The sequence below is a fragment of the Sapajus apella genome, unplaced genomic scaffold (assembly GCF_009761245.1).
Source record: "Sapajus apella isolate SASKATOON/1434 unplaced genomic scaffold, GSC_monkey_1.0 scaffold36, whole genome shotgun sequence".
NCBI classification, from domain to species: domain Eukaryota; kingdom Metazoa; phylum Chordata; class Mammalia; order Primates; family Cebidae; genus Sapajus; species Sapajus apella.
Genome location: NW_022436976.1, coordinates 33445212 through 33471988, shown reverse-complemented (window position 1 = coordinate 33471988; position 26777 = coordinate 33445212). Strand labels below are relative to the sequence as shown.

At 41.2% G+C, this 26777-nt stretch overlaps 1 protein-coding gene across 2 annotated transcripts in view; it reads left to right on the top strand.

Moving 5' to 3' along the window:
• Positions 1 to 26777, top strand: part of ZFYVE9 (zinc finger FYVE-type containing 9) — a 132662-nt gene that overhangs the window by 95988 nt on the left and 9897 nt on the right. For both annotated transcript variants that reach the window (XM_032297014.1, XM_032297015.1), the window contains 2 exons: positions 19777 to 19927; positions 23810 to 23890. In XM_032297014.1, the coding sequence (XP_032152905.1) occupies positions 19777 to 19927; positions 23810 to 23890 (232 nt within the window). The remainder of the gene's footprint in view (positions 1 to 19776; positions 19928 to 23809; positions 23891 to 26777) is intronic.

Below are 26777 nucleotides of genomic sequence, written 5' to 3'. Positions count from 1 at the left end.
AAAAAAAAAAAAAAAAAAAATGTTAAAGCTAACTGTAGGTATTTAATATAGGGAAAGCTATAAAGAAACAGCACAGCATCCATCATGAGTATGCATAGACTCTGTTATACCTTGAGACTCATGAATTTATTTGGTTATAGGATATACTTAACCCTAGGGTTCCTGTAAGGATGTAGAATATGAATCATAGCTTGATAGTAGTACAGTGTTAGGCATTTGTCACCTTTTTTTTTTTTTTTTTTGGAAACAGAGTCTCATTCTTGTCACCCAGGCTAAAGTGCAGTGGCGTGATCTCAGCTCACTGCAACCTCCACCTCCCGGCTTCAAGCAATTCTCCTACCTCAGCCTTCCAAGTAGCTGGGACTACAGGTGTGTGTCACCATACCCAGCTAATTTTTTATTTTTAGTGGAGATGTGATTTCACCATGTTGGCCAGTCTGGTCTCAAACTCCTGACCTCAGGTGATCTGCCCGCCTCAGCCTCCCAAAGTGCTGGGATTATAGGAGTGAGCCACTGTGCCCAGCCGGCATCAGTCTTTGCAACAGCCCATGTAAGCATTTGACATAGCTAAATGGGAGCATCTCTTTGGACCTTCCTCCAGCCCTAGATAACTGCTCAAATGTCAAGATTCACATCAGGCAGGGGTAGGAGCTGTCCTGGCTTAGAAGTCTTATTCCTCATGGCAGCCAATATCTCTTGTAAAAACTTCGTAGGCATAGATTCCAGGGTGTCTCTAGAGGACATGCTGTGTTACAAGAGTGACTGTTGAAGTAAGACCAAAGTTATGGCTATCTATCAGGAGTTTATGGTTCTCCCTGTTCAAATATAATTTATCATCTTTCACTTTTGCTCATGTTAGACTAGTAGGGTTTGATTTTTATGGATTGAATTGTGTTCCTCTAAAGTTCATATATTGAAATTGTAACCCCCCCCAGTACAGGTATCTCAGAATATGACTTTATTTGGAGCGAGGGTCTTTAACAAGTTAATCAAGTTTAAATGAGGTCATTAGAGCAGGCCCAAATCAAGTATGACTGGTATCCTTTTAAGAAGGGGAAATATGGAAACAGGCACACATACAGAGAAGATTATATGAAGAGACATAGGGAGAAGATGGCCAGCTACAAGCCAAGGGTAGAGGCCTGGAAATAGATCCTTCCCTCACAGCTCTCAGATGGAACTATCTCTGCTGATGTTGACTTTGGACTTCTAGCCTCTAGAACTCTAAGACAGTGCATTTCTGTTATTTAAGCCATCCAGCTTGTGGTACTTTGATATAGTTGTGCAAGCATGCTAACACACCGGTCCGCCTTAAACAACAAAATTTCAAGACAAAGTGTATGAAAAACAAAAGATAATGGGGCAGAGAAGGTGAGTCTTCTGCTTACCCTATCTCACTGCCTACGGTTTTCAGGCCATAGTGCAGGCAGGGGAAACCCAAACTGACTTAGCTCCCTGACTTGAGACAAAGTTGACAGTATAGACAGCCCATGATCATTAGAATTTGCAGGATCGGTTGCCAGAATTTTTTTTAAAATTCAGGAGATGTGTAAGGATTTCTGGAGTCTTAGCTGATTACGTACTAGTCAGCGTGTCTATACAAAGAAATCACTGGAAATAAATGGGTAGAACAATTTTCATAGGGCCAGAAATAGTTTGTATTCTTACCAGCCAGAGTGACAAAGGTTCTTGTACTACATGGGGCACATTATCTCTAATGATTCATACTATTTATAGATTCAGGCTGCTCAAATCCTACCTAATAAACTTTAAAGAAAGCTTGAAAAGGATGAAAGAGTGAGCATGTTAAGGAGAGCTATGGAAGATATAAAAAAGGCCCAAATCAAACTTTAAGAAATGAAGGTGACTGACAATGGGATGAAAACTATGTTGGGTGAAATTAAATGCAGAGTAGACAGTGCTGGAAAAAAAAAAAAACCTCATGATCATAAAAACATAACAGAAATGATCCAAAATGAAACACAAAGAGAAAAGACTAAATTAAATGAACAGCATATCATCCAGTTGTGGGAAATGTCAGGCAGCCAAATTCTGTAGTTGAAGTACCCAAAGGGGAGAAAAGGTGGACCTAAAAAATATTTGAAGAAACAATGGTCAAAAAATTTCCAAATTTAATGAAAATTATAAACTTATAGATCAAAAAACCCCAGTTGCAAGAAACATGATAAAAACTACATTAAGAAATGTTATCATAATCAAATTGTATAAAACTTCACATAAAGAGAAGAACCTTAAAAGCAACTTGAGAGAAGAAATCTACCTTATATACTTAGGTATTATACTAGTATGAGAATGACAGCATATTTCTCATGAAAACAATGCAAGTTGCAAGAGAGTGCAGCAAAATCTTTAAAATGCTGAAAAAATAACCTGTGATCCTATATTTTATACCCAGTGAAAATATGTTTCAAAAATGAAGGCAGGCCAGGCGCAGTGGCTCACGCCTATAATCCCAGCACTTTGGGAGGCCAAGGTGGGTGGATCATTTGAGGCTGAGAGTTCAAGACCAACCTGACCAACATGGTGAAACCCCATCTCTACTAAAAATCTAAAAACTAGCCAGGTGTGGTGGTGGGTGCCTGTAGTCCCAGCTACTCAGGAGGCTAAGGCATGAGAATCACTCGAATCTGGGAGGCAGAGGTTGCAGTGAGCTGAGATCTTGCCACTGCACTCCAGCCTGGGAGACAGAGGGGGATTCCACCTCAAAAAAAAAAAGGCAAAGCATTTTCTCAAATACATGGAATTTATCACCAACAGACTTGTTCCATAAGAAATGTTAAAGTCCGGCCGGGCGCGGTGGCTCAAGCCTGTAATCCCAGCACTTTGGGAGGCCGAGGCGGGTGGATCACGAGGTCAAGAGATCGAGACCATCCTGGTCAACATGGTGAAACCCCGTCTCCACTAAAAATACAAAAAATTAGCTGGGCATGGTAGCGTGTGCCTGTAATCCCAGCTACTCAGGAGGCTGAGGCAGGAGAATTGCCTGAACCCAGGAGGTGGAGGTTGCGGTGAGCTGAGATCGCGCCATTGCACTCCAGCCTGGGTAACATGAGTGAAACTCCGTCTCAAAAAAAAAAAAAAAAAAAAGAAATGTTAAAGTCCATCAAGGAGAATACCAAATGTTGGAAATCTGAATCTACGCAAAGAAATGAAAAGTGACAGAAATGATAAATTTATAGGTAAAGGTAACATATCTTTAAAAGACAATTAACTGTTTCAAATTAAATGTTTTGCTGTGTGCAGTGGCTCATGCCTGTAATCCCTGTACTTTGAGAGGCTGAGGTGGAAGGATTGCTTGAAGCCAGGAGTTCAAGACCAGCCTAGTCAGCAAAGTGAGACACCATCTTTACAAAAAATACAAAATTTAGCTGGGCATAGTGGCACATGCCAGTAGCCCTAGCTACTTGCCAGGCTGAGGCAGGAGGATTGCTTGAGCCCAGGAATTTGAGGTTGCAGTGAGCTATGATCACACCATTGCACTCCAGCTTGGGCAACAGAATAAGGCCCTGTCGCTAAAATAAAATAACATATATTGAATAGTAATGTATTGTGGAATTTATACCATATGTAGAGACAAAATGTAGCACAGTAGCACAAAGGCCAGGGAAGGGGATATGGAAGTATATGACATATGCTGTGGTATAATATTACTTAAAAGTTTATTGGTAAGTTAAAGATACATAATATAAACCCAAAAGCAACAACTACAAAAAATCAAAGTGAGTAGGTATAGCTAATAATCTCAAAAAAATGATAAAATGCAATCATAAAAGAAGGCTGAAAAAACGAAGAGATGGGAAAACAGAAAATAAATAGTAAGATAGAAAATTTAAATCCAGCCATAGTAAAAAAAAATCACTCCAATATAAATGATCTAAATACCTTCAAGTAAAAGGCAGAGATTGTCAGATTGGATAGGCAAGATATGTTTGTGTAAGAAATATTATGTAAGAAACATATAAGAAAACCACTTGTGGCCGGGCACAGTGTCTCATACCTAATCCCAGCACTTTGGGAGGTTGAGGTGGGTGTATTACGAGGTCAGGAGATCGAGATCATCCTGGCCAACATGGTGAAACCCTAAAAATTCAAAAATTAGGGTATTTTTGTATTTTGATTAGTGGCGCATGGTGGTGAGCACCAGTAATCCCAGCTACTCAGGAGGCTGAGGCAGGAGAATTGCTTGAACCTGGGAAGCAGAGGTTGCAGTGAGCCAAGATTGTACCCCTACACTCCAGCCTGGGTAACAGAGTGAGACTCTGTCTCAATAGAAAGAGAAAAAGAAATATAGGCACACAAATAGTTTTAAAGTAATTGGGTAGAGGCCAGGCATGGTGGCTCATGCCTGTAATCCCAGCACTTTGAGAGGTCAAGGTGGGCAGATCACCTGAGGTCAGGTGTTCTAGACCAGCCTGGCCAAAATGGTGAAACCCCATCTCTACTAAAATACAAAAACTAGCTGGGCATGGTGGTGCACACCTGTAATCCTACTCAGGAGGGTGAGGCAGGAGAATTGCTTGAACCTGGGAGGTGGAGGTTGCACTGAGCAGAGATCGCACCACTGCACTCCAGCCTGGGCAACAGAGTGAGACTCTGGCTCAAAATAAAAATAAAGTAAATGGGTAGAGAAGATACCATAGTAATATTAATTCAAAGAAAGCAGAAATGGCTATATTAACATCCAGGTTATTTCAGAACATATATTATTACCAGGGATAAAGAAATACATACCATATTTATAAAGGGATCATTTTTTCAAAATGATACAACAGTTTCAAAACATGTATCTAATAGCAGAGCTTCAAAATGCACAATGCAAGAACTGGTAAAACTACAAGGTTAATTGGAGAAATCCACAATAATGTTTGGAGATTTCAACAACCCTATCTCACTAATTGAAGGAAGAAGTGAATAGAAAATCAGCAGGACTATGGAAAACTTGAAAAACACAGCCAATTTGACTTAATTGACTTTTATAGAATACTCCACACAACAGCATCAGAATGCACATTCTTTTCCTTTGCACACAGAACATTTACAAAATAGACCATTTTCTGTGGTATAAAAGTGTCAAATTTAAAATGATTCAAATCCTACAGAGTGTGGTCTGTGACCACACAGCATTAAATAAGAAACCAATACCAGAAAGATCTCTAGAAAATTCCAAAATATCTGGAAATAAAGTGTACCTTTCTTAATAATCCATGGGTCAAAGAAGAAACCAAAAGGAAAATTATAAAATATTTTGAACTGCTTGAAAATGAAAACATGAGATATAAAATTTGGGGGATACAGCTAAAATAATGATTAGAGATAAATTTATAGCATTAAACCCTTATATTAGAAAAAAAGGCTGGGCACGGTGGCTCACGCCTTTAATCTCAACACTTTGGGAGGCCGAGGTGGGTGGATCACTTGAGATCAGGAGTTTGAAACCAGCCTGGCAAGCATGGTGAAACTCCATCTCTACTAAAAAAAAAAAAAAAAAAAAATTATCCGAGCGTGGTGGTGTGTGCCTATAATCCCAGGTGGTGGAGGTTGCAGTGAGCCAAGATCACACCACTGCACTCCAGCCTGGGCGACATAGCAAGACTCTGTCTTAATAAAAAAGAAAAAAGACATCTCAAATCAATAACCTACTCGTCTACCTTCAGTAATTAGATAACAAAGAGTAAATGAAATACAAAATAAAAGAGAAGATATAATACAGATAAGACAAGCAATTCATAAAATAGAAGACAAAAACAGTAAAGAAAATTAATGAAAAAAAAATCACAAATATGACATAATTTGGGATAAATTTGATAAATGATTTGTAGTACATAACACTGAAAACTACAAAATATTGTTATAAGAATTTAAAGACCTAAATAAATAGAGATATATAGTATTCATGGATTGATAGACTCAGTACTGTTAAGATGTCAGAAGGCCGGGCGCGGTGGCTCAAGCCTGTAATCCCAGCACTTTGGGAGGCCGAGGCGGGTGGATCACGAGGTCAAGAGATCGAGACCATCCTGGTCAACATGGTGAAACCCTGTCTCTACTAAAAATAGAAAAAATTAGCTGGGCATGGTGGTGCGTGCCTGTAATCCCAGCTACTCAGGAGGCTGAGGCAGGAGAATTGCCTGAACCCAGGAGGCGGAGGTTGCGGTGAGCTGAGATCGCGCCATTGCACTCCAGCCTGAGTAACATGAGTGAAACTCCATCTCAAAAAAAAAAAAAAAAGATGTCAGTTATCCCCAAATTGATCTGTAACTTCAACACAGTCCCAATCAAAATACTTGTAGGCTTTTTAAAAAATGGAAATTGAGGTGCTGATTCTGAAATTTATGAGAGGATGCAAAGAACCTAGAAAAGCCACAACAAATTTGAAAAAGAACATAATTCCAGGACTTCGATTACCTGATGTTAAGACGTATTTTAAAAGTAGAGTGATTGGCTGGGTGCAGTGGCTCACACCTGTATCCCAGCACTTTGGGAGGCTGCAGCAGGCAGATCACCTGAGATCAGGAGTCAAGACCAGCCTGGCCAACATAGGTGAAGCCCTGTCTCTCTCTCTTTTTTTTTTTTTTTTTTGCGCCCTCCCAATAAAAAGAAAATAAACTCTTTTCTTTTTTTTTTTTTTTTTTTGAGACAAGAGTCTTGTTCTGTTGCCAGGCGCCAGGCTAGAGTGCAGTGATGCAATCTAGGCTCACTGCAACCCCCGCCTCCTGGGTTCAAGCAATTCTGCTGCCTCAGCCTCCCGAGTAGCTGGGACTACAGGCGTGTGCCACCACACCCAGCTAATTTTTGTATTTTTTAGTAGAGAGTGGGTTTCACCATGTTGGCCAGGATGGTTTCAATCTCTTAACCTTATGATCCGCCCGCCTCAGCCTCCCAAAGTGCTGGGATTTCAGGCGTGAGCCACCGTGCCTGGCCCTGTCTCTAACAAAAATAAAAAAATTAGCTGGGTGCGGTTGCGGGTGCCTGTGATTCCAGCTACTCAGGAGGATGAGGCAGGAGAATCGCTTGAGCCTGGGAGATGGAGGTTGCAGTATGCTGAGACTGTGCCACTGCACTCTAGCCTGGGCAACAGAGTGAGGCTCCATATTGGAAAAAAAAAAAAAAAAAAAATAGAGTGATCAAAGCAGTACTGTTTGGGTGTAAATATATATGAATAAACCAATGGAATAGAATAGAGAGGCAAAAAATAGATGCTCACAGATGGTCAATTGCTTTTCCATAAAGATGCCAAGCACTTCATTCGGAAAAGGATAATCTTTTGAACAAAAATGGTATTTATAATTGTATAGCTAGCCAGCTGTTCGAAAAAGATGAACCTCAACCTTTACCTCATACCATGTACAAAAATAAATTTGAAATAGTTCATAGACTTATTCAGAGTTAAAACTAAAGCTTCTGAAAGAAAACATTAGATAAAAATCTTAGTGGCCAGGCGCAGTGGTGGCTCATGTCTGTAATCCAGCACTTTGGGAGGCTGAGACAGGTGGATCACCTGAGGTTGGGAGTTCGAGACCAGCCTGACCAACATGGAGAAACCCCATCTCTACTAAACATGCAAAATTAGCCAGGCATGGTGGTGCATCCTTGTAATTCCAGCTACTCGGGAGGCTGAGGTAGGAGAATTGCTTGAACCTGGGAGGTGGAGGTTGCAGTGAGCTGAGATCGGGCCATTGCACTCTAGCCTGGGCACAAAAGCAAAACCCCATCTCAAAAAAAATTTTTTTTGGCTTGAAGGAGTGTTAGGAAACAATATGTTACAAAGGGGCTCTAGGAAATTTTGGGGGGTGATTGCAAGTGCCTTTTTATGGGTGTATGTACATGAGAGAATTCATCAAATTATAAACTTTAAATATGTGTAATTTGTCAATTATTTTAAATATAACTGTAAAAAAAGTTTTTTTCTAGTAACGTAGTAGACATTAAGAGTTAACCTGTCAAAGTCTTTCACAAAAAGAACAAAGTTTTATTAACTCTTTACTCAACACCAAAAAGACAGGAATAGAGAAGTTTATGTTGGTTGTGATACAAGAATCTGTGAAATCGTTTATTTGTATAATTCTACATCTTGTATAAGACAGGCTGAAAAATAGGCTGAATGGCCTCTTGAGATTCTTTCCCACTCTAAGCTTCTAAAATAGGAGATTTGGGTTATTTTAATTTGAAACTACACATATTCTTCAGAGAAGTGTGAAATTACAAAAGCATAATTTCATAGGTTCTTTGTAGCACTAGGGAGAACAGATGGTGCTAAAATCTGTTTGAGAAATGTTTAATTCTCTGGCCTTCAAGGAATACATTTCTTTTAGTGAATTAAGAGTTGATAGTCCTCTTCTCAAAGGAATGAAAGGAGTTGGTCAAAGGTCTTCTGGAAAATCGTGCAAAGGAGAAAGATGGTGTTCCATTGATTATTGGTATAGCTTTTCCTAGTGTATACATAAAAGACAGTATTTAACAATAGATATGTTCAAATAAAAGAATCCTCAAGAAGGAGGCCATGATGCTGTACCTCCACTGACTACAAGAGGAGGCCACTGCTGAACTCTGCATGCCCAGGATAGTACTGTCTTTTCTCTTGTATGCATGCCCATTGATTGGAGTGACTCAACTACACTGGACTGCCAGTCAAATTCCTTGCTTTCCATATCTTCCATAACTCACAGTCTTGCTGCCATATTTGGCCTTGAGACCATCAGCTCTAATCTCATTGTGTTTATGTCCAGCACCACAAGAAGTCCTGGACGCCTAGGGCATCCCTCGTTTATCACAGTTTAATCTCTATCTCTGTACACCCTCCTTTCTGACCCTATTTCTTACTTATTTTGGAGAATGCAAGGGATTAGTTCTTGTAAGTCTTATTTGCCTCTCTCCATTTCCTTGGTAATCTTATCCAGTTCCATGGGCTTAAATACTATTTCTATGCTGACATCTTCCAAATGTTTGTTTTTAGCCTGAATGAATCTCTCTGCTGTTTTGTAGACTTGAGTGTCCTATTGCCCACTTGACATCTCTACTTGCATACACATTTCAAGCTTAGTAAGTTCAACTTTGAGGTGGTCTTACAGTCTCCTCTATCTAAATTAATGACAGTGCTGTCATCTTTCCAGTTACCCAGGCCCAAAACTTTAGAGTCATCTTCGAACCTCCTTACCCTCATTCCCTGATAAGACAAATCTATCAGGAAATTCAGCTGCCTCTGCCTTCTAAATATAAATATAATCCAGCTGCATCTCAATCCTGGGACCAATCTGGTCTCTGATCTGGATTTCTGCAGTGGTCTCCTAACTGGTCCTCTTGTTAGTACTCTTGCCTCAGTTAGTCTGTTCTCAGTGTAGTAGCCTAAGTGGTCCTTTAAAAACTAAATCATATCATGTCACTCCCCCGCTTAAAACCTTCCACGGATTTTTGATCCCGATCAGAAAAAATACAAGTCCTCTACACGATTTGTATTTCTTGACTCATTATCCCTGTGACCTCATTTTTTATACCTCTTCCTTTTCTGTCACTCAGCTCTGGCCACACTGTCCTTGATGTTTCTTGAAATTACAGGGCATACTAACATACTACCCTCCAGGGCATTGCACATATCCCTGTGCAGTGGGATAAGAGCCTGTGGCTTTTCCCTCACTTTTTTTTAGTAAGACATCCTCTGATTCTCTTATTTAAAATTGTACCCACCAAAACTCCCAGTCTTCCTTCCATGACTTATTTTTCCCTGTAGCACTTATCATTGCATAATGGTTTTATGTATTTTACTTGTTTATTGTTTTTGTCTCCTCCTCCTCCTATACACACAAGAATATAAGCTCTGTGAGGGCAGGAATTTGTTTGCTTGTCTACTGCTGAATAAACCAAGCACTAAAACAGTGTCTAGCATATATTAGATACTCAGTGCCCACTGGCTAAATGAATAAGTATTTGCTAAGTGAATGAGTGAAGGCAGCCTGGGCAGCATAGCGTGAGACCTCAGCTCTACAAAATAAAAAATAGGCCAGAGGGCCAGGTGCGGTAGCTCACGCCTATAATCCCAGCACTTTGGGAGGCCCAGGAGGGAGGGTCACTTGAGGTCAGGAGTTTGAGAGCAGCCTGACCAACATGGTGAAACCCTGTCTCTACCAAAAAATACAAAAAGTAGGCAGACGTGGTGGCACATGCCTGTAATCCCAGTTACTTGGGAGGCTGAGGCAGGAGAATCGCTTTAACACAGGAGGCAGAGGTTGCAGTGAGCCAAGGCTGTGCCACTACACTTCAGCCTGGGCAACAGAGTGAGACCGTGTCTCAAAATAATAATAATAATAATAGACCCGGTGTGGTGGCTCACACCTGTAATCCCAGCACTTTGAGAGGCTGAAGTGGGAGGTTGGTGGATCAGTTGAGGCCAGGAGTTTGAAATCGGCCTGGATAACATGGCAAAACCCTGTCTCAACTGCAAATACAAAAATTAGTGGGGCATGGTGGTGCATGCCTATAGTCCCAGCTATTTGGGAGGCTGAGGCACGAGAATCACTTAAACCCAGGAGGCAGAGGTTGCAGTGAGCTGAAATCCTGCCACTGCACTCCAGCCTGGGTGACAGAATGAGACTCTATCTCCAAAGTAAATAAATAAAAATAGCTGTGTGGGCCATGCCCATAATCCCAGCACTTTGGGAAAGCAAGGTGGGCAGATCATTTGAGGTCAGGAGTTCAAGACCAGCTTGACCTACAAAGTGAAACCCTGTCTCTACTAAAATACAAAAATTAGGGCCGGGGAAGGTAGCTCACGCCTGTAATTCCAGCATACTGGGAGGCCGAGGCAGGTGGATCACCTGAGGTCAGGAGTTCGAGGTCAGCCTGGCCAGCCGGGTAAAACACTGACTCTACTGAAAATACAAAAACTAACTGGGCCTAGTGGCGGTCGCCTATAATCCCAGCTACTCGGGAGGCTGAGGCAGGAGAATCACTTGAACCTGGGAGGTGAAGGTTACAGTGAGCCAGGATCATGCCATTGCACTCCAGCCTGGACGACAGAGCAAGAGTCTGTCTGGAAAAAAAAAAAAAAAAAAGAAAAAGAAATACAAAAATTAGCCAGGCATGGTGGTGGGTACCTGTAATCCCAGCTACTCAGGAAGCTGAGGCAGGAGAATCGCTTGAACCCAGGAGGCAGAGGTTGCAGTGAGCCAAGATTGTGCCACTGCACTCCAACTCCAGCCTGGGTAACAGAGCAAGACTCCCTCTCAAAAAAAAAAAAAAGCTGGGTGTAGTGGTACATACCTATAGACCATGTACCTGGGAGGCTGATGTGGGAAGATCACTTGAGCCCGAGAGTTGGAGGCTGCAGTGAGCTATGATTATGCCACTGTACTCCAGTCTGGGCAACAGATCAAGACCCTGCCTCAAAAAAAAAAAAAAACCCAAAACAAAACAACCAAAATAGAATGAATGAAGGCTCATAGTTGTCAATACATAGACTCATAGGACTTGAAGATGGGGTCTATCCTTGGGACACCAGTGAATTTCAGCTAACTAGAAGGGTACATATTTACATTTTTCCTAAAATTACTCCAAGAAAGGATATTCTTCCACCTTTTCCATCATTCTTCAGCTTGGTGCTTCTTTCTCAGTTCTGTTCCTTCACTCATGCTGTTTCCTTTGTCCAGAATATTCTTTTTGTATACCTGATAGCCTTTAGGAAACCTCCCTGGAATTCTCCATCCCCCAGACAGTGTCACTGTTTTTCTCCTCCATTTTCTTGCTGTTCTTTATTTCTCTAACATGCACAGGGTGATGGATATGAATCCTGTCCTCTGAATTGTGAGCCCCTTGAGGGCAGAGAGTATCTTTCTTTCTTTCTTTTTTTTTTTTTTTTTTTTTTTGAGACAGAGTTTCGCTTTTTGTTACCCAGGCTGGAGTGCAATGGTGCGATCTCGGCTCACTGCAACCTCCGCCTCCTGGGTTCAGGCAGTTCTCCTGCCTCAGCCTCCCGAGTAGCTGGGACTACAGGCATGCACCACTATGCCCAGCTAATTTTTGTATTTTTAGTAGAGACGGGGTTTCACCATGTTGACCAGGATGGTCTCGATCCCTTGACCTCATGATCCACCCGTCTCGGCCTCCCAAAGTGCTGGGATTATAGGCGTGAGCCACCGCGCCCGGCCTCTTTCATGCTTTCCTGTACCCTTGTTGTAGTCGTTCACTTTCATAGATTTTCCACACCTTTGCACTGCATCTTCCTACCTAAAGCCTCTCTTAATCACCTGATAATGTTTATAGAATTGAATCACTAAAACTTATTTTATTTGGCTGAGTACAGTGGCTCATGCCTGTCATTCCAGCACTTTGGGAAGCCGAGGAGGGAGGATCGCTTTAGCCCCAAGATTTGAGACCAGCCTCGGCAACATAGTAAGAAAGACCCCGTCCATACAAAATTAAAAATAAAAGAATTAGCCAGGTGTGGTGGCACATAGCTATAGTACAGACTATTTGGGATGCTGAGGTGGGAGGATCACCTGAGCCCCAGAGGTCAAGGCTGCAGTGAGCGATGATCATGCCACTGCACTCCAGCCTGGGTGAGAAAGCAAGACTCTGTCTCAGAAATGAAAACAAAAACAGAAACTTATTTTATTAAATACCCAATCCATATGACACTAATTACAAGTGAACTAAGATCTTGTTAAAAATATCATGCTAACCACATTAACTCTCAGTATAGTTTTATGACTATTACAAACCATCCAAATGTATTCTTACTTATTTAGTTTACTAATCAGTGTATTCAGCAAGTATTTATGGAGTGCCTACCATGACAAAGGCCCTATGCTAAGCCTAACACATACACAAATTGTAGCCGTTCCTCAAGGCCCTGCTTAAATTCCTCTAGAAATCCTTTCCATTTCAAATAGAAAGGCTAAATAAACTGTCATTTTTTAAACATGAGATCTCAGGAAGTTGAAGTACATGGTGTGTTAACTCGAAGATGGATTAGATATCATACCTCCTCACCCACTTCTGCAGCACAATCATTCATAGAACTATATTCTTTTAATTGGCTCCTGTGATTTTCAGTGACTCCAAGGGTGGGAAACACAGGAAGGTAAAGCTCATGCTGTTCCACTTGATGTGTTAAAATGGTTCTTTTGAGATAGTACTCCTGTGGCATTTAGCTCAGCCTGCTCAGTGCCTGGCTCATGGTTGGTGCTCTACAGATGTTACCTACTTTGCACATTCCATTGTTACAGCAATTGTTTCTCTGCCTTTTACTGGTATGTCATTCGCAGTAATTTATAAACTTTTAGGAAAGACCCTTAATTTCATTATCTTATAAGAGGTATAGGAGGTACTTGGTTGAATTATTTGCTGCTGATTTTAAGGTTGCTTTAAGGTTCAGTAGGCAGGGTAGGGAAGATGAGCATACACATTTTATTAACAATAAGTACTTATTATATGTTTGGTGCTTTCCTAAGCACTTTGTAAACATTAGTTTATCGAACTCTCATAACTCTATGAAATAGTTACTTTTATTATCCCATTTTATAGAAGAGGTTCCTGGGAGTAAGTTTACTGAAGGCACATGGATAGTTACTAGCAAAGCCAGTATTCAAATACTGTTGGTCGAAGGTCAGGCGTGGTGGCTCACACCTGTAATCCCAGCACTTTGGGAGGCCAAGGTGGGTAGATCACTTGAGGTCAGGAGTTCGAGACCCCCCTGATCAACATGGTGAAACCCCTTCTCTAGTAAATAATAGTAATTTTTTAAAAAGTAGCCAGGTGTGGTCACACATGCTTGTAATCCCAGCTACTTGGGAGGCTGAGGCAGGAGAATCGCTTGAACCCAGGAGGCAGAGGTTTCAGTGAGCTGAGATTGCGCCATTGCACTCCAGCCTGGGCAACAAGAGTGAAACTCTGTCTCAAAACAAAACAAAACAAAGATATTGTTAGTCTTGCAATTAAGCATTATTCAAGGTTGAATGTGGATAATGGCATACGAAAAATACAGAGAATGTGCTATGGCATTTCAAAGAAGGGAATGGTCACATTAATGTCTCACTGAAGGGTTAAAGAAGTCTTCATGCTGGCCAGGCGCAGTGGCCCATGCCTATAATCCCAGCACTTTGGGAGGCCAAGGCAGGCAGATCACAAGGTCAGGAGTTCGAGACCAGCATGGCCAATATGGTAAAACCCCGTCTCTACCGAAATACAAAAATAAGCTGGGTGTGGTGGCACATGCCTGTAGTCTCAGCTGCTCAGGAGGCTGAGGCAGAAGAAGCGCTTGAACCCGGGAGGCAGAGGTTACAGTGAGTCGAGATCGTGCCTCTGTACTCCAACCTGGGCAACAGAGGGAGACTCCATCTCAAAAAAAAAAAAAAAAAAAAAAAGTCTTCCTGCTGGAATTGGCATTTTCAGGGGACAGCTTTTTCAGGTGCTTAGATACGGACGAAGAAGAGAGAAGCTAGGCCAGGTGCGATGGCTCACACATGTAATCCCAGCACTTTGGGAGGCCAAGGTGGGCAGATCACTTGAGATCAGGAGTTTGAGACCAGCCTGGCCAACATGGTCAAACTCCATCCCTACTGAAAATACAAAGAATGAGATGGGTGTGATGGCGGGTGCCTATAGTCCCAGCTACTTGGGAGGCTGAGGAGACTCGCGTCAACGTGGGAGGCAGAGATAGCAGTGAGCCAGGACCATACCACTGCACCCCAGCCTGGGCAACAGAGCAAGACTCTGTCTCAAAAAAACAAAAGAAAAAAAAGAAAAACCAAACAACAACAACAAAAAGAAAATAGTAATGTAAGTCCTCGGGGATGGGAAATGATAGTCCCTCAGGAAGTAGTCCTGCATGTAAGCAGCATGTAAGGTTACTGTAGGAGGGAGGCAAGACAAGAGAGCTGATTTGGGGTTAGAGCATAGGAAGTTGAGATTCTGAATGGAGGACAAGCTGGAGAAAAATGTGATGTAGAGCTGTGCTTTGATAAATACGGAAACATGGTATGTGATGAATCAGAACTGATAGGGATTGACTATAGGAAAACCAGTTATAAGATCATTATGTCCAGAAAAGAGGCAATTAAGCCATGAACTGTGGTGAAGATAGGTATAGATACAAGAAACATTTGAGAATTTGAATTGACGGTGGAATAGCACAACCAAAATGGATAGACAAGTGTTTATATCATTATATGACAAGTGTAAATTTATTTTATGGTCAGTAAGGTCTTTTGATTATCTTGGAAACTCTGCTCTTGTCATAACTGAGCATTATTTTAAGAGAAATAAAATATATTCATTTATCTCTAAAGAAATAAGAAATTTCTTTCATTGGACTTGTAATTTACATCCAAGGAGATGATTTCCTTTGAGGCCAGCTAATTTATTCAGAATGTCTGGATTGAAAATGTTTCTTAGTCTGCTTAGTGTAGACAAAATTAGAAACCACTTTAGCCTAATGATTCGGAAGAAATGATTTCTTTAAAATTGTGATCATCTCAGTTTCTTTCATGTGATACAAATGTAAATTGCAAATGAGAACCTAAATGTGTCTGTCAGTTGGCTTTGCTAAGCAGAAATCTTCTAGCTGACTCATCCTGTTTGCAGAAGAATTATTTCAAAGTAACCTTTGGAAAACCCTGGTAGAAGTGGTTCGGATTAAAGTGAGATTGATAAATGTCAGTGTAAGAGGAGTATTCAATTATAGTTTGGATACCTCTGGTGCTTTACAAGAGTTATAGCAAAGTAAAGCCAAGAGATGATGATGCCTTGGAGTTGTATTGATACAATACCTAGGAATAAATTTAACCAAAGAAGTAAAAGACTTGTACCCTGAAAACTACAAACATTGCTGAAAGTAATTAAAGACCTATATAAACGAAAAGACATTTCACGGATTGGAAGACTTAATATTGTTAAGATGCCAATACTAAAAGTGATCTACAGATTCATTGCAAGCCTTATCAAAATTTCAATGATCTTTTTGCAGAAATGGAAAAGTCAATATTCAAATTCATCTGGAATTGCAAGGGGCCCTGAATAGCCCTTTATGGATGTTCTTGAAAAAGAACAAAATTGGAGGATTTATACTTCTCAGTTTTAAAACTTACCCTTACCTCATACTATATATAAAACTAAGTTAAAACAACCAACAAACTAAATATAAGAGCTAAAACCATAAAGCTATTAGACAAAAACGAGTAATTCTTCATGACGTTGGATTTGGTATTGGATTCTTAGATATGACACCAAAAGCATAAGCAACAAAATTTAAAAAATAGATGAATTGGATTTAATAAAAATTAACAACTTTTGTGCATCCAAGGACATTATCAAAATGAAAAGACAACCTACAAAATGGGAGAAAATATTTTCAGATCATATCTCTGATAAGGGTCTAGTATGCAGAATATATAAAGAGCTCTTACATGTCAACAGCGAAGACAGTGAGGCCAAGTGGGTATGTACCTGTAGTTCCAGCTACTCTGGAGGTTAAGGTGGGAGGATCAAGGCCAGTCTGGGTAACATAGTAAAACCCTGTCTCTAAAAACAAGAAAAGACAGTGCAGTTTTAAAAAAGGGTAAAGGACTTGAATAGACATTTCACAAAAGAATCACATGAAAAGATACTCAACATCATTAGTCATTATGGGAATGCAAATCAAAACCACAATGAGATACCACTTTACACCAACTAGAATTTTTTTTTTTAAAGGAAAATAATGAGTGTTGGTGAGGATGTAGAAAAATTGGAACCCTTGTACGTGGCTGGTTAGAAATGTAAAATATTTCAGCCACTATAAAAAAGAAACCAGTTTGGCACCCTCTCAAAAAGTTCAACATAGATTACCATATGACCCTGCAATTCTGCCCCCAAGTATATGCCCAAAAGAATTGAAAACAAGGTACCCCAACAAGTACATGTATACACATGTTCATAATAGCACTATTAAAAATAGGTGAAAGGTGGAAACAGCTCCAATGTCTATCAGCAGATGAATGGATAAACAAATTGAGGTCTATACATACAATGGAATATTTTTCCACCATAAAACAGAATGAAATATTAATCAGTGCTACATTGTGGGTGAGCTTTCAAAACTTTATGCCAAGTGAAAGAAGCCGGACACAATTGTCACATGTAATATAGTTCCATTTATATGAGTTGTTCAGAACAGATAAATATATAGAGACAATGCAGATGGTGGTAGGGGGCAAATGGAGCACTGTGGTACTGTTACTGGAAAGGTATTCAGGTTTAGACCCCAAGAGAGGATTCTTGGATCTCACGCAGCTGAGTCCATTAGGGAAAGCAAGTTTATTAAGAAAGTAGAGGAATAGGCCAAGTACAGTGGCTCATGCTTGTAATCCTAGTACTTTGAGAGGCTGAGGTGGGCGTATCACCGGAGGTCAGGAGTTTGAAACCAGCCTGGCCAACATGATGAAACCCCATCTCTACTAAAATTAAAAAAAAAAAAAATTAACTGGGTGTGGCTGTGGCTCCCTGTAATTCCAGCTACTTAGGAGGCCGAGGCAGGAGAGTCGATTGAACGTAGGACGCAAAGGTAGTGAGCCGAGATCACGCCATTGCACTCCAGCCTGGGCAACAAGAGTGAAACTCCACCTCAAAAAAAATAAAAAATAAATAAATAAATAAAAGGAATAAAAGAATGACTGCTCCTTAGACAAAGCAGTGTCATGGGCTGCTGAGTATACTTAAGGAAGGTATTGCGGTATTTTTTTTCTTTTTTTTTTTTTTTTTTTGAGATGGAGTTTTGCTCTTGTTGCCCAGGCTGGAGTGCCATGGCGCCATCTTGGTTCACTGCAACCTCCGCCTCCCGGGTTCAAGCGATTCTTCTGCTGCAACTTCCGCCTTCTGAGTTCAACGGATTCTCCTGCCTCACCCTCCCGAGTAGCTGGGATTACAGGCATACACCACCACACCCAGCTAATTTTGTATTTTTAGTAGAGATAGGGTTTCTCCATGTTGGTTAGGCTGGTCTTGAACTCCTGACCTCAGGTGATCTACCTGCCTTGGCCTCCCAAAGTGCTGGGATTACAAGTGTAAGCTACAGTGCCCAGCCTGGTATTTCTTGATTATATGCTGAACAAAGGTTTTTCTGGGAGAGGGATGGGGAATTCCTGGAACTGAGGATTCCTCCCCTTTTTAGACCATGTAGGGTAACTTCCTGACATTTCCATGGCATTTGTAAACTGTCATGCATGAGTGGGAGTGTTTTTTAGCATGCTAATGTATTATAATTAGCAGGTAATGAGCAGTGAGGACCACCAGTGGTCATTTTCATCACCATCTTGGTTTTGGCGGGTTTTGGCCAGCTTCTTTATGGCACTCTGTTTTTATTAGTGGGGTCTTTGTGACCTGTATCTTGTGCTGACCTGTATCATCCCAACTAAGAATGGCCAGCCTCCTGGGATGTAGCCCAGCAGGCCCCAGCCTCATTTTACCCAACCCCTGTTCAAGATGGAGTGGAACAACTCTGACAACACTACAACTTTTTTTTCCAAGATGGAGGCTCTTTGTGTTGCCCAGGCTAGAGTGCAGAAGCTCAATCTTGGCTCACTGCAACCTCTACCTTTTGGGTTCAAGCAGTTCTCCTGCCTCAGCCTCCTGAGTAGCTGGAATTACACGTGCCTGCCATCACACCCTGGTAATTTTTTTGTACTTTTAGTAGAGATGGGTTTTCACCATGTTGGCCAGGCTGGTCTTAAAGTCCTGACCTAAAGTGATCCACCCACCTCGGCCTCCTAAAGTGCTGGGATTACAGATGCGAGCTACTGCGCCTGGACCGCAGCACTACAACTTACAGGAGGAAGAGGGGAGTAAAACAAAATAAGTTTCCAATTAGATTTTTAAAGCCTTGATTTAAAGGATTAGACCAGAAAGTTGGACAAATGGGATGACATAAAGGAAAAAAAGGGAAATAAAAACAAATTATCATTAACCTAGAGCTGGGCTGGGTGGCATGTGCCTATAATCCTAGCTACTCAAGAGGTTGAGGTGAGGGGATCACCTGAGCCCAGGAGCTTGAATCCAGCCTGGACAACATAGTGAGACTCCCATCTCTTAAAAAAAAAAAATGGTGTCAAACTCTTTATGGAAATAAAATAACAACAACAAAAAATTATCATTAGCCTGTTTCAGGCAGGGGCTGGAATTTAACATCAAGGTGAGTTCTTATTACATGCAAAGAAGTGGCCTATGAATTTTTTTTTATTAGGTTCAGAATTATTATGTTAAATCTTTTGAGAATAAATCAAAATATTAGTAACTAATTTCACTGAAGATCTCAAACATAAGTATTAAAATTAAGAAGCAATGAATTTCATATTTTTTAGAGGGAAGGTTCACTCCTTTGGAAGTTGATAAAGAGAGCAGATGCACTTAAATATGGGACATTCTTTTGAACTTAGAATTTCAGATTATCCTCAGAGAATCCAGTATATAGGAGAAACTACAATTAGCTAAACTAATTTTAGTTACTTGAGTTCAGTGCAGCAATAAAAGGACAAAAAATGAATGCAAAATGTGTCATGTGCTTATTAGGTCATAGTACAAATCAGTTATAAAATATACAGGAAATTTTTGTATACGTTGATTTGTTAGTGGTGACTGATTTTTTACTTTGTTTTTATTATTTGGTAGCCCCTTTGTCACTGTAATATGTAATATTATTCTGTTAGTTTTGTTTTTGAGAAGATGGAGTTGCACCATGTCAGACAGAAAAATGCTCATTCTTGTCAGAATAAGGTTGTCTTTCCTCAATTGCAGATGATGAAAGCCATGAACAAGTCCAATGAGCATGTCCTAGCAGGAGGTGCCTGCTTCAATGAAAAGGCAGATTCTCATCTTGTGTGTGTGCAGAATGATGACGGAAACTATCAGACCCAGGCTATCAGTATTCACAATCAGCCCAGAAAAGGTGAGCATTTGAGGATAATGGAAGATTATACTGGACTTGGACAGTTAGGTACCTCAGTCCTGTAACACTCACTTTCTAGATAGGTGACCACAAACAAATTAATTAACCTTTCCAACCATATTCTTCAGGATTACGCTGACTCCCCAAGTGGCCAGACTCAGAATTGCAAATGGGATATCTGTTATTGAGGGAAATATTTTGAAAATATGCCCTTAGGATATTGACAGGTCCAGTACTGGCATTTGAAGGTAAAAATAGGCCCCATAATGAGAGTATGTTTAGGTAAATTTGAAGCTTGTTGGATGGTATTTCCACAGAATGCTAATTAATATTTTGATAGGATTCTGAAGGAAGTTCAGTGCTATTCAGAATGTGGTCTCCCACACCCCAAGATGTCTGTGTGATTCAAATGCACATTTGACTTTGAGAAGCATTGCTTAAGGGGGCATTACCCAAAGTGTTTTCTCAGGCTCTATGCTGGTAAAAACTGTTCACATGAAAAAAATAAGTCTTGTTTAATACATTTAATCAAAGAAACCCTGTGTTTGGCCAGCCTCCGTGGCTCATGCCTGTAATCCCAGAACTTTGGGAGGCTGAGGCAGGAGCATCATTTGAGCTAAGGAGTTCAAGACAAGCCTGGGAAACATAGCAAGATCCTGTCTCTTAAAGAAAAAGAGCCAGGCATGGTGGCTGTTGATCTCACCATTTTCGAAGGCCAAAGCGGATCATCTGAGAACAGGAGTTCGAGACCAGCCTGACCAACGTGGTGAAACCCCATCTCTACCAAAAATACAAAAAAAATTAGCTGGGTTTGGTGGCACATGCCTCTAATCCCAGTGACTCGGGAGGCTGAGGCAGGAGAATCGCTTGAACTTGGGAGGTGGAGGTTGCAGTGAGCCAAGCTCGCACCATTGCACTTCAGCTTGGGCAACAAGAGCAAAACTCCGTCTCAAAAAAAAAAAAAAAAAAAAGAACAAACCCTGTGTGCTAAACAAGTTTAAACAGGCTCCTGTACTGTGGGACTTTTAGACCTAACAAGGTGATGTGTAATCTAATTTTTCAAAAGGAAGATAGCATCTAGCTATTCCCAAATTTATTTGACCACAAGTCTTTTTTTCCTCAGAGTTTCTCCAAAACTAGCATTCCTTCGTATGTTTTGTGAAACATTTGTCTAGTAGGCATACAGTAGGTCACTCTTCAAGGTAGGTAGGTAGGTAGATAGGTAGATGTTTTGAGACAGTCTCATATAGATAGATGATAGGTAGGTAGGTAGGTAGGTAGAGAGATAGACAGATAGATAGATAGATAGATAGATAGATAGATAGATAGATAGATGATGGATAGATAGATAGATATTTTGAGACAGAGTCTTGCTCTGTTGCCCAGGCTGCAGTGCAGTAGTATGATCTCAGCTCACTGCAACCTCTGCCTCCTAGGTTGAAGCAATTCTCCCGCCTCGGCTGGGATTACAGGTGTGCACCACCACACCTGGCTAATTTTTAGATTTTTAATAGAGACAGGGTTTTACCATGTTGGCCAGGCTGGTCTCCAACTCTTGGCTTCAAATGAATCGGCCTGCCTTGGCTTCAATGCTGGGATTACAGGTGTGAGCCACCGCAACTGGCCAATGTATTTTTAAATCAATTGTTTAATAGCCGGGCGCGGTGGCTCAAGCCTGTAATCTCAGCACTTTGGGAGGCCGAGATGGGTGGATCACGAGGTCAAGAGATCAAGACCATCCTGGTCAACATGGTGAAACCCCGTCTCTACTAAAACTACAAAAAATTAGCTGGGCATGGTGGCGCGTGCCTGTAGTCCCAGCTACTCAGGAGGCTGAGGCAGGAGAATTGCCTGAACCCAGGAGGCGGAGGTTGCGGTGAGCCGAGATCGCGCCATTGCACTCCAGCCTGGGTAACAAGAGCGAAACTCCGTCTCAAAAAAAAAACAAAACAAAAACAAAAACAAAAACAAAAAATTGTTTAATAAAGGTATAAAAGGTATTTAGCAAATGTATATTCAAATGCAGTATCCAAAATAAGATGTTAAGGATACAATGCTCCCTATTAGTCATATTGTATCTAGAATATTCAGACAAGTTCTGTATATCATTAAGTGTAGGCATAAAACTAGAGGGTCTCCAGAGGATGATTCAAGACCTATGAGAAATCTGGAACCTAGTTCAAAGGAAGCCTTCTTGAATAAAGTATGCATGTTTAACCTGGAAAGATAGATATTAGAAGGGGATGGAAAATAGCCATGTCTATTCTTACAGTGTTTGATTATGTGGAAATAAGGCTGAACTTTTTCTCTATAGGTTCAAAAGGCCAGAACCAGTACCAGTGGGTGAAAGTTACAGGGAGCCAGATTTGAGCTCAATTTGAGAGCACAGTGTATAACCTGGAAGTTATCCAGAGGTAGTATGGGTTGCCTTGTGTGATTGTTGGCTCCTGTCTCTAGGAGTCTAACAAAGCCTGGATGACCACATCTTAAAAGTATTGCAGGGCCAGTGGGTAGGAAGCTGGATTAGTCCAGTTCAGTTTAAGTAAGATGTGGAAAAATAAGGACAGTAGTACAGTGAAGTTTCTATAAAGCTAAATGTAACTTTTTTTTTTTTTTTTTTTTTTTATGAAGAGATAGTGGTAATAATAGTTTGTCTTTTAAATGGATTTAAAAAAAAAAAAAATCTGCTTGGCAGATAAAATAGTTGGCAACCATATTTCTATCTTCAGAATATATTTGATCTTAAAAAAATCTGAAAATCAATGGATTAGATTGAGGGTGGCAAATTTTTTTTGCAAAGGGCCAGGTGATAAATATTTTAGATTTTGCAAGCCTGTGGTTTTTGTCAACAACTATTCAACTTTAGCATTTTAGTGCAAAAACTACCATAAATAATAAGAAAATAAATGGACATGGCTATGTTCCAATAAAATTTTATTTATAAAAACAGGCTGGAGGCCAAGCAGGCTATAGCTTGCCAACCCCTGGCCTCAACCATTAAGATTCCTTTTCTTGTAAGATACTTGGATACTTTTTTTTTCTTTTTTTTGGAGACGGAGTTTCGCTCTTGTTACCCAGGCTGGAGTGCAATGGTGCGGTCTCGGCTCACCGCAACCTCCGCCTCCTGGGTTCAAGCAATTCTCCTGCCTCAGCCTCCTGAGTAGCTGGGATTACAGGCACGCACCACCATGCCCAGCTAATGTTTTGTAGTTTTTTTAGTAGAGACGGGGTTTCACCATGTTGACCAGGATGGTCTCGACCTCTTGACCTCGTGATCCACCCGCCTCAGCCTCCCAAAGGGATTCCAAGCATGAGCCACCGCGCCCGGCCTTTTTTTTTTTTTTTTTTTTTTTTTTTTGAGATGGAGTCTTGCTCTTTTGCCCAGACTGGAATGCAGTGGTGCAATCTCAGTTCATTGCAACCTCTGCCTTCTGGATTCAAGTGATTCTCCTGCCTCAGCTTCCCAAGTAGCTGGGATTACAGGCACGTGCCACCATGTTCAGCTAATTTTTGTATTTTTAGTAGAGACGGTTTTTCACCATGTTGGTCAGGCTGGTCTCGAACTCCTGACCTTGTGATCCACCCACCTCGGCCTCCCAAAATGCTGGTATTACAGGCGTGAGCCACCAGGCCTGGCCACTTGGATTCTTAATTAGAGGAAGAACAAAACAAAATGGAGTAGCATATCTTAAAACCTTGTTCCCTAAGCTATTGTAAGCATCAGATTATTGGCTACATGTTTATTGTGGAATATAGATTTGATGTTTTAAATTTTCTGTATGATGATGGTTGGAATTCTCAACTTCTGAATATTTTGCTATTGTTTTCAATTCCTCCAGCATAGGGTCTGTCTTCACTAAACTATTTCTATTGCTGTTTTAGTGACTGGTGCCAGTTTCTTTGTGTTCAGTGGTGCTCTGAAATCCTCTTCTGGATACCTTGCCAAGTCCAGTATTGTGGAAGGTAAAGAATGAAGTATTCAGCCCTCATAATAACGACTGAACATAAAGGGAATCCTTGACATTTCTGCTGTAGATGTCTGACTCCTACTATTTATTCAGTAGCATCTCTTCAGCAAATTAAAACCACCATGAGAGTGCTTAGTTCTCTAAAGAAAGGAGTAAGTGGTAGGGACACCATGTGACAGTGACATTAAAACTAGGAGATGGCCTTTCAGAGCTCTGGGATAAGGTACCTGAGGGCATGTAGACTAAGTTCAAATATATCATTGGGTGCAAATATCATATGTAAGTATATAGATGAAAGTCAGTCTCTCCTGTCCACAAGAATGTTGTGGACATCATTTAGGGTACAAAATGGGATGTGCTTGCTGCTAATTTGCTATAATTACATGATACATATGTTGACAAAAGTTAATTAAACTACAGGCTAATTGGCACACTGTTTATTTTCTTTGTTGATTATTCATTGTGTTTTGATCTGGTTACTCTTATTTCATAACAGATGGCTTAAAACAACCATTTTATCATGCTTATTAATCCTCTGGGTCAGGAATCTTGATAGGGCAATGCAGGGATGGCTTAACCCTGTTTCATGATGTTTGGAGTCTTAGTTGGGATGACTTGAAGTTATTTGATGACTGGGAGCTAGAATTATATGAAGGTTTGTTCACACACACAACTGAAGCCTGGCTTGGGATGATTTAAAGACTAGGAGTGGTGACTGGAGTACTTACATGGGGAATCCTTAACATGGCTTGGTAGCATTGGGATAGCTGGACTGCTGACATGGTGGTTCAAGACTCCAAATGTGAATGTTCAGCAATAAGGTAGGAGCTGCATTGCCTTTTGTGACCCATCCTTAAAAGTCATATTGTGTCATTTCCATCATACTTTGGTGTTAGAAAAGGGAGAGGAATTAGACTTCACTTCTACATGAGAAAATGGGAAGACAGCATTGTAGAAAAATGAGATGGGAGATATGGTCATCTATGGAAAATATACTCTACCTCACATGACGACAGGTTTTCATTTTTACAGTAGCTCACTCCGAAGCCATGTGTAAAAACAGTCCTTTCTTAGGGCTGGATTCCAGTGTGTTAATTGAAATACATAGATGGCCGGGCGCGGTGGCTCACGCCTATAATCCCAGCACTTTGGGAGGCCGAGACGGGTGGATCACGAGGTCAAGAGATCGAGACCATCCTGGTCAACATGGTGAAACCCCGTCTCTACTAAAAATACAAAAATTAGCTGGGCATGGTGGCACGTGCCTGTAATCCCAGCTACTCAGGAAGCTGAGGCAGGAGAATTGCCTGAACCCGGGAGGCGGAGGTTGCGGTGAGCCGAGATCGCGCCATTGCACTCCAGCCTGGGTAACAAGGAGTTTTTTTGAAACTCCGTCTCAAAAAAAAAAAAAACAGTGAGTGAAACGTAGAGTGCACTAATATTTTACAACTAAAATTTACAATTCTGACTACATAACAGAAACATGCCATTAAGAAATTGTTAGGAAATCTGAGAGGGTTGTTTTTGTTTTTGTTTTTGAGATGGAGTCTCACTGTGTAGCCCAGGCTGGAGTACAGTGGCGCTATCTTAGCTCACTGCAACCTCCACCTCAAGCGATTCTCCTGCCTCAGCCTCCTGAGTAGCTGAGATGTAGCTGGGATTACAGTTGTGCGCCAACACGTCCAGCTAATTTTTTTTTTGAGACTGAGTCTTTTGCTCTGTCGCCCTGGCTGGAGTGCAGTGGCACAATCTCAGCTCACTGCAACCTCCATCTCTCAGGTTCAAGCAATTCTTCTGCCTCAGCCTCCTGAATACCTGGGATTATAGGTGCATGCTACCAAGCCTGGCTAATTTTTGTATTTTTTTAGTAGAGATGGGGTTTCTCCATGTTGGCCGGGTTGGTGTGGAATTCCTGACCTTGTGATCTGCCTGTCTCAGTCTCCCAAAGTGCTGAGATTACAGGGCGAGCCACCTTGTCTGGCCTTTTTTTGTATTTTTAATAGGGATGGGGTTTATCATGTTGGTCAGGCTGGTCTCAAATGCCTGACCTCAAATGTTCCACCAGCTTTGGCCTCCCAAAGTGCTGCGATTTCAGGTGTGAACCACCACATCCAGAAAATCTAGGAGTTAAACTGTCATTTGGTCAAAAACAACTAATTAAAGCCAAGTGTTGACTATAGTTGAAATTGTGACTTCACAAGGTGATTTTAAAACACCCCTTAGCCGGGCGCGGTGGCTCAAGCCTGTAATCCCAGCACTTTGGGAGGCTGAGGCAGGTGGATCACGAGGTCAAGAGATCGAGACCATCCTGGTCAACATGGTGAAACCCCGTCTCTACTAAAACTACAAAAAATTAGCTGGGCATGGTGGCACGTGCCTGTAATCCCAGCTACTCAGGAGGCTGAGGCAGGAGAATTGCCTGAACCCAGGAGGCGGAGGTTGCGGTGAGCCGAGATTGCACCATTGCACTCCAGCCTGGGTAACAAGAGCCAATCTCCGTCTCAAAAAAAAAAAAAAAACAATAAAACACCCCTTAAATGCTGTTAAAGTGATAAAATGAGCCGGGTATGGTGGCATGTACCTATAGTACCAGCTACTTCAGAGGCTGATGTGGGAGGACCCTGTGAGGCCAGGAGGGTGCAGTGTACTACGATCATTCCTGTGAATAGTACTATGTTCCCATCTGGACAACCGTATATAGATGGATGGATGCATGGATGGATGGATGGATGGATGGATGGATGGATGGATGCATGGATGGATGGATGGATGGATGGATGGATAGATAGATAGATAGAGACAGACAGACACACACACACACAGACAGACAGACAGAGACAGACAGACAGACAGACAGACAGACAGACAGACAGACAGACAGA